This window comes from Pelophylax lessonae, assembly GCF_965119305.1.
Source record: "Pelophylax lessonae genome assembly, chromosome: 5".
NCBI classification, from domain to species: Eukaryota; Metazoa; Chordata; class Amphibia; order Anura; family Ranidae; genus Pelophylax; species Pelophylax lessonae.
Window position 1 is genome coordinate 118,578,745 of NC_138772.1, and position 16,772 is coordinate 118,595,516.

Genomic DNA, 16,772 nt, shown 5'->3' on the forward strand with positions numbered 1-16,772 from the left:
GTATTTGATCACCCGTGCGATTTTTACTTTTTGCGCTATAAACAAAAAAAGAGCGTACATTTTGCAAAAATAACAATATTTTTCACATTTTTTTATATGAAATTCCCCCCCAAAAAAATGTAAAAATCAAATTTTTTTAAAATTTTCGGCCAATTTGTTTTATGCTACATATGTTTGGTAAAAAAAATCACAAAAAGCGTATTTTGATTGGTTTGCGCAAAAGTTATCGCGTTTACTAACAAAGGGAAAGATTTCTGTCATTTTTGGTGTTTTTTTTTAACGTGTAATGGCGGCGATCTGCGATTTTTTTTTGCGGTACTGCAACATTGGGGCGGACAGATCGGACCCTTGACTGACATTTTTGACACTTTTGGGGTTACCAGTGACATTTCTACAGTAATCAGTGCTATATATATGCACTGTTACTGTAAAAATACACTGGTAGTGAAGGGGTTAACTTTATTTGGGAGGGAGGGGCTGTGTGTGTCCCTAGGGGCGTGCTTTCTACTGTGATTGGCTGTGGCTTGAGCTGTAAGGACACTGATCAACGGATCTACATACTAGATCCGAGTGATCAGTGTCTTTACAGCGAGGAGAATGACAGGTGGCTTGTTTACACAAGCTGCCTGACATTCTCCCTCTCCCCCGCCGATCGCCGAGTGACCGGCGGACATCGGGTCCGCTGGTCACACGCGCGGGGGGGTCCGTGACCGCGCGGGAGCGCGCCTACGCGGGCGCGCGCTCGCTCCCCAGAGCCTCACAGGCGAGCGACGTAGACCTACGTCACTCTGCCTGTGAGGGGCCGACTGCCGCAGTAAATATACATGTGAGCAGTCGGCAAGCGGTTAAAGTGGAACTTCACCCAAAAGGGGAAGTTCCACTTGTTTGCACACTCCCCTTTCCACTGCCACGTTTGGCATTTTTTGGGGAATGCCCCCCTTTTTCTTCATCCAGAGTGGGGGCACTCTAATACAGGAGGTGTGTTACTGGCTAGATCACCAGGTGAAAACAGAGGGGGAAAATGCCTAAGAAAAGAAAACAATTGCAGTCACCACATCTAAGGATTGGTAAGCTGCAATATATTACATTTGTGGTTTGGGGTTTATCATCACTTTAAGTATTGGTAAGCTAATATCTGTGCATATTTGCATTTCCTGTTGCAATGGACTTTAGTAATTCACAGCTTCTTAAAGTTGCATCATTTGTAGTTTATCCTCTCTGCTGTACGGCATAAAGTTCACTGAATGAAAATATGAGGAAGTTTCTGCTACACATAAATTCTTCAGGGTTCAGGCTGTCATTATTACACACATTACAATTCTACCATCCAGGTGGACACATTATTTCATTACTTTGCAGCTTTTTTTAAATTAAATATATTTTTTTGTTTTTTGGTTTAATACCTCTTTAATGTATTAACACATTTAAGAAATACAGTCAAACTTGGCAAACCCAAGTCTAAAGTATAACGGCAGTATTTTTTTTCTTTTTAGAACATGCATGCTAAGCATAACACTAACCGGTGTTCTTTACCTCTCACAGCGATTACATTCCTGCCTCATTGCCTTCATATGCTTTTCTGTCTTTGTTCAGGCATCATCCAGGGTCATCATCTACTTTCTAGACTGAGATGCCATCTTAGGGCTCTTTCACGCGGGCGTTCCGTATGTCCGTTTTTCATCCCATCCGTTTGCGGATGAAAAACGGACATAATGTATCTCTATGTAAATACGGATGTCATCGGATGATCATCCGCTGACATCCGTTTTTCGTCCTTTCAGTTCAGTTCAGTTTTTTGGAACGGAAGAGAAACCTATTTTTTCTTCCGTTCAAAAAACGTAACGGACGCAAAAATGGATGTCAGTGGTGTCATCCGCTGACATCCGTATTTACATAGAGATACATTATGTCCGTTTTTCATCCGCAAACGGACGGGATGAAAAACGGACAGACGGACCGGATGACACAAGTGTCATCCGTGTCCGTTTCAAAAAAAAAAAAAAGGACCTGATCGGGCAAAAAAAAACAACGCCCGTGTGAAAGAGCCCATAGAGATGACACAATCGTGTAAGAAGTGGTGGTTGTGCAAGTTTTGGCTGTGTTTACTAATGTCTGACACGTGTCAGCCCTTGCTGCAGCCTCTCACCTTGTGACTTGCTACAAAGTTACAGCAATGCAGTCTGATCAATAGGGTAGGGGAGACAGAGGAAATGGCCTCCTCCTGCATTCAGCTGACACTATCTCTGCCTAGACAAGGTCACTGGACTGGAACTCAAGGTTTGCTCTCTAACCCCTTTGTGCCCCCTCCCTTTAAGACTGCTAAAAGCCGGGAGGCGGGAATTTAGGTCATGTGACTGCTGTGATTGGCTGCAACAGCGTCACATGATCAGAAAGCCCCCGATCCCGAGTACGCAGGGAGCACGCTCTCAGCATGGTAAGTGGTTTAACGCAGGACCGCTTGTATGCATGTGGCCGGCATCAAAAGGTTAATAATAAAAGGTTTTGAAATATAATACAGTTGTATGTTGTGACATGTGGCAGGAAATTTATAATGCAAACATGTAAGATTATGGTAAGGTCCACTTTAGGCTAGATACACATCTGTGTGGGTGATTGCCGCAGCAGGACTGCACTTGTTCCCACAGCAGTAACCACCCACACAAAAATCATAATTGTGCGCTACACTTGCAGTTCCGGTGCGGGCTGCGATTCCAAAAATAGAGCAGGGACATTTCCATGCATTTCAACAGCCGCTTCAGTGTGAACCAGACCTTAAAGAGGAGTTGCGCCCCCAGAAAAAGATTAAAAGTCAGCAGCTCCGCAGTTTAGTTCTGCTTTAAACTGTCAACAGTCTCACTGTTATGATTACTTGTCTCTCTAGCACACCTGCTAACTGAACAAGGTAAAAACCGCAGGGAAACTGACTTTGCACCAATAATCCTACAACTCTAAGGCCTAGGCACAGATTGTATTGGAATAGCTGCATCCACGGCTACGCTAGCAGAGGAATGACAGCTGTGACCCTGGAAGTGAGGTAATACACAATGCTTCCAGGGTCATTAGCCGCAAGAGTGATTTGGGATGTTCCCAGAATGCCTCCTGCTCTTACTAGGAAAGCTGTTTCTCTTGGTCTGTGGCTCCCTGGAAGCATGGGGGAGCCCAGGACCCACCGTAGGTGCCGGCAGGGGGGAAGGGGCGCATTTTGTGAGCCCCATAAAAGGCAGGAAATCCCTTTGCTGGCTCCTAAAGCCAGTACTAAGCTCACAGTGGCAGCAGCAGCCACATGGGCTTGATTTAAACACCTAAGGACAGGAAGGTTTACCCCCTTAATGACTAGGCCATTTTTAGCGATTTGGCACTGCGTTACTTTAACTGACAATTGCACGGTCGTGCAACACTGTACCCAAATAAAATTGATGTCCTTTTTTTTCCCACAAATAAAGATTTCTTTTGGTGGTGTTTGATCACCTCTGCGGTTTTTATTTTTCTATAAACAAAAAAAAGCGACAATTCTGGGAAAAAAACAATATTTTTTACTTTCTGCTATAAAACATTCCCAATAAAAAAAAAATTAAAAAATCTATTTTTTTTTTGTTATAAATTTAGGCCAATATGTAGTCGGTTGCATATTTTTGGTAAAAAAAAAATCCCAAAAGTGTATATTGAATGGTTTATGCAAAAGTTATCGCGTCTACAAACTAGGGGAAAAATTTATGTCATTCTTTTTTATTTATTTATTTTTTACTAGCAATGGTGGCGATCAGCGATTTGGAGGGGGACTGCGACATTGCGGCGGACAGATCGGACACCTAACTGACACTTTTGACAGGACCAGTGACATTATTACAGTAATCAGTGCTAAATGTACTAATGACACTCGCACGGAAGGGGTTAACACCAGGGGCGATCAAAGGCTTAAGTGTTCTCCTAGGGAGTGCTTTCTAACTGGGGGTATCGAGTCACTGGATGAACACAGAGACCTGTGTTCCTAAGTAGCAGGAACACAGGATCCCTGTGTTCATCTCTGACAGAACAATGGTCTGCCTTGTTTACATATGCAGACCGCCGTTCTATCTCTATGGGGAGCGATCCCGGGTGCCCGACGGACATTGTGGCTGCCGGACCCGCTGATTGGCTCCACCTCTGGCCAATCGGCATGTGTGCACACCCCCATTATCTATTACATGAAGCGACATACAGGTACATTGTTTTATGTATTAGAGCTGGCTTGCCGCCATAAAACTGCGGCGGCCATTGGTTAAACACTTGCCTTGCAGGCTGTTTATATACGTACCTTGGTAGATAAGTGGTTAGGGCTGTACATGGAAAAAACAATAACGAATTGTCGGTAACCACATATTGGGTTTTCATGGAGTCATTTGAATGTTCTCCTTTATATTGCAGATTGAAAGCGTACTGCCAACCCGATACTCACTGGAATGCGGGCCTGATAGAATGTTAAACATGGGTGAGTTATTTTTCATTTGTTTTTTTATCCTAATTGTTGTTGTTTCTGTAGTCTGTTTCTATGAAGTCATATTCCTTGTTTAATCCAATGGAGGAAATAATCATCGATAACCAAATGCAATAGTTTTGAGTCAATATTTAACCTTTTAAACCACTGCACACTGGTACCATTAGGACCTGAAGCAGTTATTGATGTTACAATGGTGAGAGAACAAACAATATGGTAGTGGGCAGCCCATAGAAAATTATTATTTTTTTTTTCAACTAGTAGGTTGAACGGGGAAAAAAAGTCTCGATTCCCCCATCTACACACTCACACTCCATGCACATTAGCGTTTTTAGGCTCCTAGAAGCTAATAAGAGCATTTTTTTTCTTCTCCAAGAAGCCAATAGTGTTATGCTATGTGTCCATACACACTGTTTTCATGATAGAAGCATTTTTGGAAGTGTTTTCCTGGCAGAAAAAAAAAAGTTAAATGCTCCTAGCAGCTTTTTTAGAGCATTTTTTTTTTATGTACTGTAAAAATGCTAATAAAATGGTAATGCTCCTAAACACTTCTAAAAGCTACTATAATGGTACTACAAGCTGGCACAAAAAATGCTATTATCAGCATTTTTCATCCAGTGGTTTTTATTTTGAGCGTTTTTTGAGCTTATAAAAACTACTAGTGTGCATGGAGCCTCCATGTGAATGGGGGAGTCCTCCCGCTGAGCCAGAGGCGTAACTAGATTTCTCAGGGCCCCGGTGCAAGAAATCATGAAGGGCCCCCCCCCCCCCCGAAAAAGCATATTTTTGACACTTTTTTTTTTCCAATGTATAACAAAGTAAAACATTTGTTTCTGGTTTCAACGGCGGCAATGGTGGTGAGGGTATTATCAGTGGCAGCAATGGTGGTGAGGGGGGCTGGTATCAGTGGCAGCAATGGTGGTGAAGGGGAGTGGGATCAGTGGCGGCAATGGTTGTGGGTGGGGGGTGGGATCCGTGGCGGCAATGGTGGTGAGGGGGGGTGGGATCAGTGGTGGCAATGGTGGTGAAGGGGAGTGGGATCAGTGGCGGCAATGGTTGTGGGTGGGGGGTGGGATCCGTGGCGGCAATGGTGGTGAGGGGGGGTGGGATCAGTGGTGGCAATGGTGGTGAGGGGGTGTGGGATCGGTGGCGGTGGGGCGGAGGGGGGAATGGGAACAGTAATAGTGCTGGTGGACTAAAGAAACACTTCCAAATTCACCCATAAAAGGAAAACAATTACAGAGTGACCCTATGCACTCAGGAGTATATGACACATATAACACAATGCTGCTACTTATATAGAAGTTATTATAGGTAATGAAATCATGTATAAATGTTGTAATATGAATTAGATCACACAATACAAAATATAAAAATTTCAGTAGCGCAGGAATGGTGGTACCTCCTAGCCACCTGAAGGGCCCTTTCACACGGGCGTTCCGTGTGTCCGCAAATCATCCTATTTTTTGGCGGATGATTTGCGGACATAATGTAAGTGAATGGCATTGCGGATGTCAGCGGAATACCATCCGCTGACATCCGATTTTCTTCCTTTCAGTTCTGTTCCGTTTTTTGGAACTGAACAGAACCCTATTTTTCCTCTGTGCAAAAAACGGAAAGGAAGGAAAATCGGATGTCAGCAGTGTCATCCGCTGACATCCGCAATGCCCATAGACTTACATTATGTCCGTATATCATCCGCAAACGGATGGGATGATATGCGGACATACGGACCGGATGACACAAGTGTCATCCGCTCCGTGGAAAAAAAAAAAAAAAAGCACCGGAGCGGATCGCAATGCGGTCCGCTCCGTGTGAAAGAGCCCTTACGTGTTTAAAGTAAATTGAGAAAACCGACTATAATATAATATAATAACTGAATTACTGCACACTTCAGCTTAAAATCATTTCATTTAAAAGTCCTTAAAAGTCCATAAACTCAAATGGGCAATAACTTGAAGCAAACACGTACATATATCCACACACATATAAACACACACACACACATACATACATGCACGCACATACATACATACATACACATACAGTACACGCACATACATACATACATACATACACATACAGTACACACACATACATACATACATATACATATATAGATGCACACACACACAGTACACACACATACAGTACACACACACACACAGTACACACACATACACACACATACATACATAAATACATACATACATACACATAAATACATGCACACACATACATATATAGATGCACACACATACAGTACACACACATACAGTACACCAACATACAGTACACACATACAGTACATACATACATACACATAAATAGATGCACACACATAAATATATAGATGCACACACATACATACACACACAGTACATACATACACACACACACACATACAGTACACACATACACACACACACACATACAGTACACACATACACATACATACACACACACATACAGTACACATACAGTACACATACATACACACACACATACAGTACACATACAGTACACATACAGTACACATACAGTACACATACAGTACACATACATACACACACACATACAGTACACATACATACATACAGAAAGCCTTTTTAAAAAACGTTAGAGAGAGGTCTGTACCTTCCTGTGACTTCCTGCCAGCGGGTATTGCACTGTAGGGGGAGGCAGAGAGCACAGCACACTCTCTGCTTTCAGTTTCCTATATGAGACCAGCTCCTTCAGTGCCGATTTATCGGGGAGCTCCGGTCTCAGCTGCGCTGCCGCTCCTCATCTCTATACATACAGGGGGCCCTCTCAGGCCCCCTGCAGCATGGGGCCCGGTCGCCATGGCGACCCCTGCGACCCCTGTACGTCCGCCCCTGCGCTGAGCTATTGTATTATGGCAGTGGGGGGACTTCACTGCTGTCAGAATACACGGATCAGTGCTTCGGCTCTGATTGACCATCAAGCAAAAAACAGGACAGTTGTACGGAAGTCGATCAACTTCTGTAAAACCACCCTGCCCATTCCTGGGTCAAAATGTATCCAGCCCTTGCTGAACTGGCAGATTTTTGATCTATGTATGGCCGGCTTTGCTGAGAGTCGTCCTACACTTGACTGTCAAAATCTGGAATTTGATTGGTTTTCCTGCTGTGCTCTGATTGCTCTCAAAGGGCTCATTTATACAGTGTGATTAGGTACGCTCATTAATGCATGTTTTTGTGAGCCGATTCTTATTGTATTACATCAGTCAGTTTATCAAACGGTGGGTATGGCCAAATTGCATAGTAGGAGAATCTGAAAGGAGTGCTAAATACCAGGAGTGCATTATGTGGAGAGTTCAGCGATGTGCTTTGTACAAAGTGCGGGGTTCAGGTGTGACCTATGTACAGAGTGCAGGGTTCAGTTGTGCCCTACGTACAGACTGCAGAGTTCAGGGGTGCACTACATACAGAGTGCAGGGTTCAGGTGTGCCCTATCGTACAGAGTGCAGAGTTCAGGTGTGCCATACGTACAGACTGCATTTTGTATGTAACGCACCCCTGAACTCTGCAAAGTTCAAGTGTGCCTTACGTACAGAGTTCAGTTGTGCCCTATGTACAGACTGCAGAGTTCAGTTGTGCCCTATGTACAGAGTGCAGAGTTCAGGGGTGCCCTATGTACAGAGTGCAGAGTTCAGGGGTGCCCTACGTACAGTGTGCAGAGTTCAGGGGTGCGCTAACGTACAGAGCCAGGGTTCAGGTGTGCCCTACGTACAGAGTGCAGAGTTCAGGTGTGCCATACATACAGACTGCAGAGTTCAGGGGTGCGCTAACGTACAAAGCCAGGGTTCAGGTGTGCCCTACGTACAGAGTGCAGAGTTCAGGTGTGCAATACGTACAGAGGGCACAGTTTGCGGCTGCGCTATGTACAGAGTGCAGGGTTGAGAAGTGTGCTACATACAGAGTTCAGGATTCAGCTCTCTTTCACAGGCTGTCCACATCTCACTTCCACCCCTCCCCAGCTCTAACTCTGCATAATTCTACCCCATCCCTCACCCCTGCACACATCCTCCTTCTACAGAGCTCATCTCTAAGCCCCTCCCTCCTAAAAAAACTTCCTCGCAATTCTACCTGGCCTGGCTCTAGTACCTTCTGGTGGTGTGAGCGGCTCTGCCTCACTGTCACTTGCATGGAGATCGTTGGTCACCATCTGTGCACTCGGGCACAGATGGGGATCACAGTGCAGCTTACCACGTGATGCCCCATCCCACACTGCACCAACATCTCCCTTGTGCCCACCAAAAGTGCAGGGCAGGCAGGGATCAGTGAGAGCCAATAAGAGGAAAGCTGTCCTAAACACAGTATTCTTCTGTGTTTACTAATGACAGTGGTGAGCAGGCAGCGAAGGGTGAGAGCCAAAGATTGGTGGAGTTCTGCCACATACCGGCTAAAAAAAAAGCCCTGGGTATGAGAGCCACATGAAATGGCCTGGCTGTATGGATTTCACTCGCAGGCCTTGCGTTTGACACATGTGGACTAGAGTGTCTGGTCCTGCCACAGGCTGTAGAGGGTGGTCAACCATGCTGGCACTTCTCATTTCATTCATTTCGTTTGGATATCAGTAGTTGTGGATGCATGGACTTCCAGCAGAGGTAGCAAATCTATCAACAGTACGCATTTTACCACGCAGGATGTATCAATTTTTGGCCAGTGGTGCCTTGGCCTTTTAAAGTCCAGAGCGACATATACAGTTGTGCTCATAAGTTTACATACCCTGGCAGAATTTATGATTTCTTGGCCATTTTTCCGAGAATATAACACAAAAACTTTTCTTTCACTCATGGTTAGTGTTTGGTTGAAGCCATTTATTATCAATTAACTTTGTTTACTCTTTTTAAATCATAATGACAACAGAAACTACTCAAATTTCCCTGATCAAAAGTTTACATACCCTGGTAATTTTGGCCTGATAACATGCACACAAGTTGACACAAAGGGGTTTGAATGGCTAGTAAAGGTAACCATCTTCCCCTGTGATCTGTTTGCTTGTAATTAATGTATGTGTATAAAAGTCAATGAGTTTCTGGACTCCTGACAGACCCTTGCATCTTTCATCCAGTGCTGCACTGACGTTTCTGGATTCTGAGTCATGGGGAAAGCAAAAGAATTGTCAAAGGATTTGCGGGAAAAGGTAGTTGAACGATATAAAACAGGAAAGGGATCTAAAAAGATATCCAAGGAATTGAGAATGCCAATCAGCAGTGTTCAAACTCTAATCAAGACAAATGAGGGGTTCTGTTGAAACCAAACCACGGTCAGGTAGACCAACTATAGTTTAAGCCACAACTGCCAGGAAAATTTTTCGGGATGCAAAGAAAAACCCACAAATAACTTCAAGTGAAATACAGGACTCTCTGAAAACATGTGGTGTGGCTGTTTCAAGATGCGCAATAAGGAGGCACTTGAAGAAAGATGGGCTGCATGGTTCATTTGCCAGAAGAAAGCCATTTTTATGCAAATGCCACAAAGTATCCCACTTATAATAAGCTTAACAGCACAGAGACACGCCTCAAACCTTCTGACACAAAGTCATTTGGAGTGATGAGACTAAAATCTAGCTTTTTGGCCACAACCATAAACGCTACATTTGGAGAGGAGTCAACAAGGCCTATGATGAAAGGTACACCATTCCTACTGTGAAACATGGAGGTGGATCGCTGATGTTTTGGGGATATGTGAGCTACAAAGGCACAGTAAATTTGGTCAGAATTGATAGCAAGATGAATGCAGTATGTGATCTACAAATTCTTGAGGAAAATTTGCATTCAGCAGCACGGAAGCTGCACATGGGTTGTACTTGAAAATTCCAACATGACAATGATCCTAAACACAAGGCCAAGCTGACCTATCATTGGCTACAGCAGAATAAAGTGAAGGTTCTAGAGTGGCCATCTCAGTCTCCTGACCTCAATATTATTGAGCCACTCTGGGGAGATCTCAAACCTGCAGTTCATGCAAGACAGCCCAATAATTTACAGGAACTGGAGGCTTTTTGCCAGGAAGAATGGGCAGCTTTACAATCTGAGAAGATAAAGAGCCTTATCCACAAATACCACAAAAGACTTCAAGCTGTCATTGATGTTAAAGGGGGCAATACACGGTATTAAGAACTGGGGTATGTAAACCTTTGATCAGGGTCATTTGGGTAGTTTCTGTTGTCATTAGGATTTAAAAAGAGTAAACAAAGTTGATTTATAATAAATTGCTTCAGCCAAACACTAACCATGAGGCCCCGTTCACACTGGGGCGATCCGACTTCCAGGGGCGACCTCCGAGGTCGCGGTGCGAGCAGCGCGCCGCGACCTCGGAGCGGCCGGCACGGACTTCATAACATTGAAGTCTATGACGGTCGCTCCGGGTCACCCCAAAGAAGCTCCGGACCCTTTTTCTAAGTCGGAGCGACTTGTGTCGCTCCTATTAGAACGGGTCCGCAGCTTCCCTATGGAAGGCGACCTACGGCGACCTGTGAGGCGACCAGGTCGCCTCACAGGTCGCCCCAGTGTGAACGGGGACTTAGTGAAAGAAAAGTTTTTGTGTTATCATTCATATTCTCTGAAAAATGGCCAAGAAATCTTGAAATTCTGCCAGGGTATGTAAACATATGAGCACAACTGTATATACGGTATACATACTTTATTGTTTGTACTGTATTAAGCTGTTTCTTTTTTTTGACCAGTCTGTCCTAGTGCATAGAAATGCAGACAGACACAGGTGAACTGGGGTGCGGGGCGGAACACTGCAGATATGATTCAGGTTTCTGCACCGCATTTTACCTGCAGGCTGCATTTAAGCATGAACAGGGCACATAGAAAACAATTGCTGAGAGTAGTGTTTTTCTAATGTGCAAAAGTGAGCCCCCTTTTAGTGAAGTTGTCTTTTAAATGTTCTTGCCAGCCCTGTGAGTGGCCACCTAATGCAATACTTACCTTTCAGCCACTTATGGCTGATCCAGCCATCCAGAAGAGTTTGGTCCCCACCAATGGAATAATTGAGCTGAAATGCGTAGTAGGAGCTGGACACAACCGGAACTTCTTTTTGCAAACACTGTGCAGTGCCAGGGAGGGTTGCAGAACAGAGAACTCAAGAGTATGGCTGAAGGTAGTTATTGTGGCTGCCACTCAAGGTGGGGGGAACATTTGAAGCACGATGATACTAAAAGGGAAGTTGTCCTTCAGTGTGTTGTGCAGAGTTCTCCATTAATAACAAGTGATATGTCTTGTTTGAACCATTGAAAATAAGTCTTGGTGGCGGAGTGCACTATATCTGTCCATATCTTTGCTGATGATGCGTATTTTTAGAAATTGGTTTACGTTTTAATTTCCTCTTGAGCATCTTGTCTGTGTTATGTAAGGCTTGTTGTTTAGTTGGCTCTGCAGCTGGAAGGGTGTATATATACCGGTAGCATGTACTCCAGCAAAGGAGCTGAATTCCTCTGTGCTGCTGTGTTTTTAGGGAAAACTCTTCTTCCAAGCTGCTTCTTCTTCTAATCTTTGGACCCATACCTAGTGCCTGGTCGACACAAAGAGAATAGCGGACGAATGATCGTCCGTTTTTTTTTTTTTTTACATGCTAATCTACATATCGATAATGAAGAGGTTACTAAAGTTCTAAAATTCTCATACAACAGAATAAAAATTGATGTAATCTGTTGTAGTGTATTTGTATTGTATTTTCAGACGAAAACTTTACTGATTAAATGAAAATCGTACGATCTGGTATCGTACGAGAAAAATTTTGGTGTTTGTCCCTTCAGATAGTTTCGGATGAAAGCTGTGCACTAAGGATCAGATTATCAGATTGTAATGTGATTGTAGTGTATTTGTATTGTTATTTCAGAAGAATACTTGACTGATTAAACGGAAATTGCACGATCTGGTATGGTACGAGAAAATTTTTGTGTGTGTCCCTGTGGATAATTTCGGACGAAAGCTGTGTACTAATGATCAGATAATCGAAAGATCTCTTTGAAAACTGTATTTTTTTGTACGATTTTTTGATCATGTGTATGGGCCTTAACCTGTATTTTTATCCGATCTGAACATGAAAAGACAATACTCTCCAGTGTTTAGCAATTCATGCTATCACTCATTGTAACTGTCCCCCTCCCCTCCCTTCACGGGTTTTTCCCATCATCCTGATCCGACTTGCGGTGCGACTTCAATTCAAATCAATAGGCTCCCATAGGGAACCATTGATTTTGAATGGAGGCAGAAAAAACGCTGCTAAAAGCAACGGGGCCAAACGTGCAATAACGCTAATGGAAAAAGCTACTGCAGCGGGTGTCAGCGGAGATGTCTCCGCTGACACCCACTGCCCCATAGGGATGCATGGAGCATCCGATCGGGTCCACCTGAAAAACTGACAGGCGGATCGAATCGCCCACGTGAAAGGGGCCTAATGCTACTGGCATTAGTAAATAAATAGGAAGGTATAATGTATGTACTTGTTTTAACCATTTTTTTTTTACATTTCTTCAGTTACTTCTAGGTTTCCCATACCTAGGCAAATGATGTCATACATCCCAAAAGTCTTCAGGAGGGGAGGAGGGGCTTTCTCAGCTAAGCGCACCCTCCTGCCTGCATGCCTGAGCTAAGTGCAGATAGATTCCCGGAAGTAAATGCTACATGAATCATGTCCCCTTACTCAAGATGACCGCAGCCCGAAATGCTTGGAGAGTGGTGGTGGGGGGGTTTAAAGTGATTTCTCAACAAAATAAATCATGGAGATGGGCGGCACAGTCGTGTAGTGGTTAGCATGTTCACCTAGCAGCAAGAGGGTCGCTGGTTCAAATCCCAACCATGACACTACCTGCCTGGAGTTTGCATGTTCTCCCTGTGCCTGCATGGGTTTCCTCCCACACTCCAAAGACATGCTGGTAGGTTAATTGGATCCTGTATAAAAAATTGGCCTTACTATGTGTATGAATGAATGTCAGTTAGGGACCTTACATTGTACCCTCCTTGAGGGTAGGGACTGATGTGAATGTGCAATGTATATGTAAAGCGCTGCGTAAATTGACAGCGCTATATAAGTACCTGAAAATAATAAATAATAATAATGGAAATATGAATGGATGGGGGAGTTTGGTTATTAAAAATAAATTAAATAGTGTTTTTGATTTGTGGCGCTCAGATGCAGTGCAGATCTGCTATTGACCACAGCTTGTTAGTACATGTTGCCAATGCATCAAAGTACATATTCTCTATGCATTTTGATGCACATTTTATATGCATTCTGATATACAATTGTTGCACTAAAGCAGCGAAAAAAAAAATGGACATATCGTATTTTTCAAAACGCACTGCACTGCAGCACTGAGATAAGAACAGGCGCTATTTTCTTATGGAAATGTTTGAACACATGCGTTTTAGCGCCTTGCAACACTAGTTTCACCAGGATAATAACCTACCTGACCATCTTTGTAATGAAAGTAGTTTATTATAGTGTTACATTCAATGAATATAATTTTTTTCATATTTATTTATTTTTTAAAAAAGGTTTGGTGCTGGGATTATGCTTTGTTTAGCGTCTCCGAAGCCTCTTTTTGACTGTCTGAGCTTTTTTTAGTAAAAAACTGGCGATGTGTGGGTGGACTATACAGAGGATAATGTTAAATCTCTTCATTTGAGTCCTCTGGACATTTGTATTGGAGGCGGTATAGGCATTGCAATGGAATTAGTCTGATGAATAAGTGCGCATTCTGTTCAGTTTCTTGATGTCACTGGAAAGTGGATGTGTACACAAGGGACAATGTTACACACCTATAGATCATTTGTCTTGGCTCCGTGCCTGGAATGCAGCAATGCCATGATATAGTGTGTCAACATCCAATGTAAGGAGAAATCCTTCACCACACCTTGTCTGTGGATACAACAGTGATCCACCACCACAATAAGAGCAAAATACATGAGCAGCTATTGATAATCATTTATTATGAAAATGCTAGTTGTCTGGCTAGCAGGCAGTAATCTCTACAGCAACAAATGCGACTAAATAGCTGTAATTTAAAGTGGCACTCCAGCTTTTAGATACAATCCCTGTCAGGGTTTGAACGTATCCAGTAACCCCCTTTTTGGAGATTTATTTTCTGTCCTGGTGCAATAAGCCCCCCTTCACATTGGAGCGACTTGTCACACGATAAATGGCAGCCTATTGTCAGCAATTGCTCTGTTCAAATCGGTGTTGCACCGATTTAAAAAAGTAGTTCCTGCACTACTTCTTGGCGATTTCGGGTGCGACTTGGATTGACATCTGTGCAAGAAGCCGCACAGATGTCTTCCAAATTGCACCCGAAGTTGCACTGACATGCAGCTTTGAAATCATGCGCTTTCAGATGAAGTCGCACAATTTCAAAGCTGCAGTCAATGCAAGGGCTAAAGATAAGGGGAATCTAAAAATGTACAAATGTCATTGGAACAGGAGTAGAGTGGGAATCTTCAAGTGGGAACATCTGGTCCAGTGACAGCTTGCAGAAGTAGGATTTCTCTAGCAGGCATGCAGTCATCTATAGAAAAACCCTCCCTAAGCTACCCAAAATAATTTTGTTTTGTTTTTTTTTTTACGCTTTTCAATTTGTCAATGACCATATTATAAAAATGACATATAAATTCAGGAAAAGACTTGCATTTAATAAGGATAACCTCCTTCCAGGAAGCTCTGTCTTGAGGAGCCCTTCAGCTCACCCTCGTAATGCCACTGCAGGCCCCCCACTTTCATCCTGTTTGGAAGCAATGTGCTGCCCCAGAGACATGGCCACATATGGGTTTCTGGGGAATGGTCTTCAGCTCCCAGCAGAAGCAGCAATTGTCTTTTTTACATGGTTGCTGAATCATCACTTCCCATGCAAAACTGAAATATTGTATTTGGGGATGAAGTAGGCCTCTAAAGCTGAATTCCAGGTATTTTTGCATAGTTACTTTGGTCCAGCTTGTACCAATGTAGGTACATATGTGCCATACCTGGCTGCTCCCATGGAAGCTAGAACTCACTATAGTAGGCACCACTACTATAGTGATGGTCACTGGCTCCCAGGTCCTGTGCTGAGCGGCTGCCCTGCTGCTCATTGAACACAGAAGGTCACTCGCTTGGCACAGATGCCATTCAAAAGATAAATACAAGGCATTCTCTGATTGGACAAGGTAGAGAGGCAAGGCGATGATGTCACAATCTTCACGTCTTCTAAATAGAGAATTCTTTGCATTCATTGACAAAATGCAAAGTGTTCTCTGATAGGCGCACCTGCCAAGTGAGCAGAGCTACTTTCTGTGTTCACTGAGCAGCAGGGCAGCCACTCAATACAAGACCTGGAAGCCAGCGGCAATCAGTATAGAAGTGGTGCCTAATACAGTGATTTCCAACTTCCATGGGATCAACCAGGTTTGGCACATTCATACTTACACTATATTACCAAGTATTGGGACGCCTGCCTTTACACGCACATGAACTTTAATGGCATCCCAGTCTTAGTCCGTAGGGTTTAACCACTTCCCACCCGCCCTATAACAGAATGACGGCGGGAATGTGGTTGTGTTATCCTGACCGGACGTCATATGACGGTGGCAGGATAACACAGCTCTGGGCGCCCCCCGGGGGCGCGCAGAGCTGCGATCAGTGATGCGAGGTGTCAGTCTGACACCCTGCATCTCTGATCTCGGTAAAGAGCCTCTGATGGAGGCTCTTTACCATGTGATCAGCCGTGTCCAATCATGGCTGGTCACATAGTAAATAGGAACAGCCGTTGATCGGCTTTCCTTAGTTCGTGCCTGACAGGCACGAGTAAAGGAGCGCCGGTCGGCGGCTCCCCTGACAGGGGGGGGGGTCGGCACTGGTAATCAGATCATTGATTACCAGTGCAGACCCTCGGGGGGAGGATGCCACTAGATCCACCAGGGATGCCCACTATGACCCCAGGGATGCCCACCATGACCCCAGGGATGCCCACTATGGCCACCAGGGACGGCAATCAGGGCTCAGGGAGCCCCCCATTGCCCTCCCCATCAGTGCTGCCCACCAGTGTCCTTCCTATCAGTGCTGCCCACAAGTGCCCATCATTGTCATCCTTTAGTGTCGCCCACCAGTGCCCATTATTGCCCACCAGTGCCGCCTATCAGTGCCCATTAGTGCCCATCAGTGCCGCCCGTCAGTGCCGATCAGTGCCGCTCCATCAGTGCCCGTCAGTGCCCACCAGTGCCGCCTATCAGTGCCCATTAGTGCCCGTCAGTGCCACCTATCAGTGCCCATCAGTGCCACCTATCAGTGTC

The 16,772-nt window shown here is 44.3% G+C and overlaps 2 protein-coding genes across 3 annotated transcripts in view; one reads left to right on the plus strand and one right to left on the minus strand.

Annotated features, from left to right (window-relative positions):
- LOC309555883 (cryptochrome DASH) overlaps positions 1 to 16,772 on the minus strand; it is a 327,950-nt gene that overhangs the window by 185,090 nt on the left and 126,088 nt on the right. The gene's annotated exons all lie outside the window — the stretch shown is intronic.
- The window catches only part of LOC309555881 (mitogen-activated protein kinase kinase kinase 3-like), a 256,846-nt gene that overhangs the window by 104,682 nt on the left and 135,392 nt on the right, over positions 1 to 16,772 (plus strand). For both annotated transcript variants that reach the window (XM_082258052.1, XM_082258053.1), the window contains exon 2: positions 4,405 to 4,468. In XM_082258052.1, coding sequence (XP_082114178.1) covers positions 4,405 to 4,468 — 64 coding nt within the window. The remainder of the gene's footprint in view (positions 1 to 4,404; positions 4,469 to 16,772) is intronic.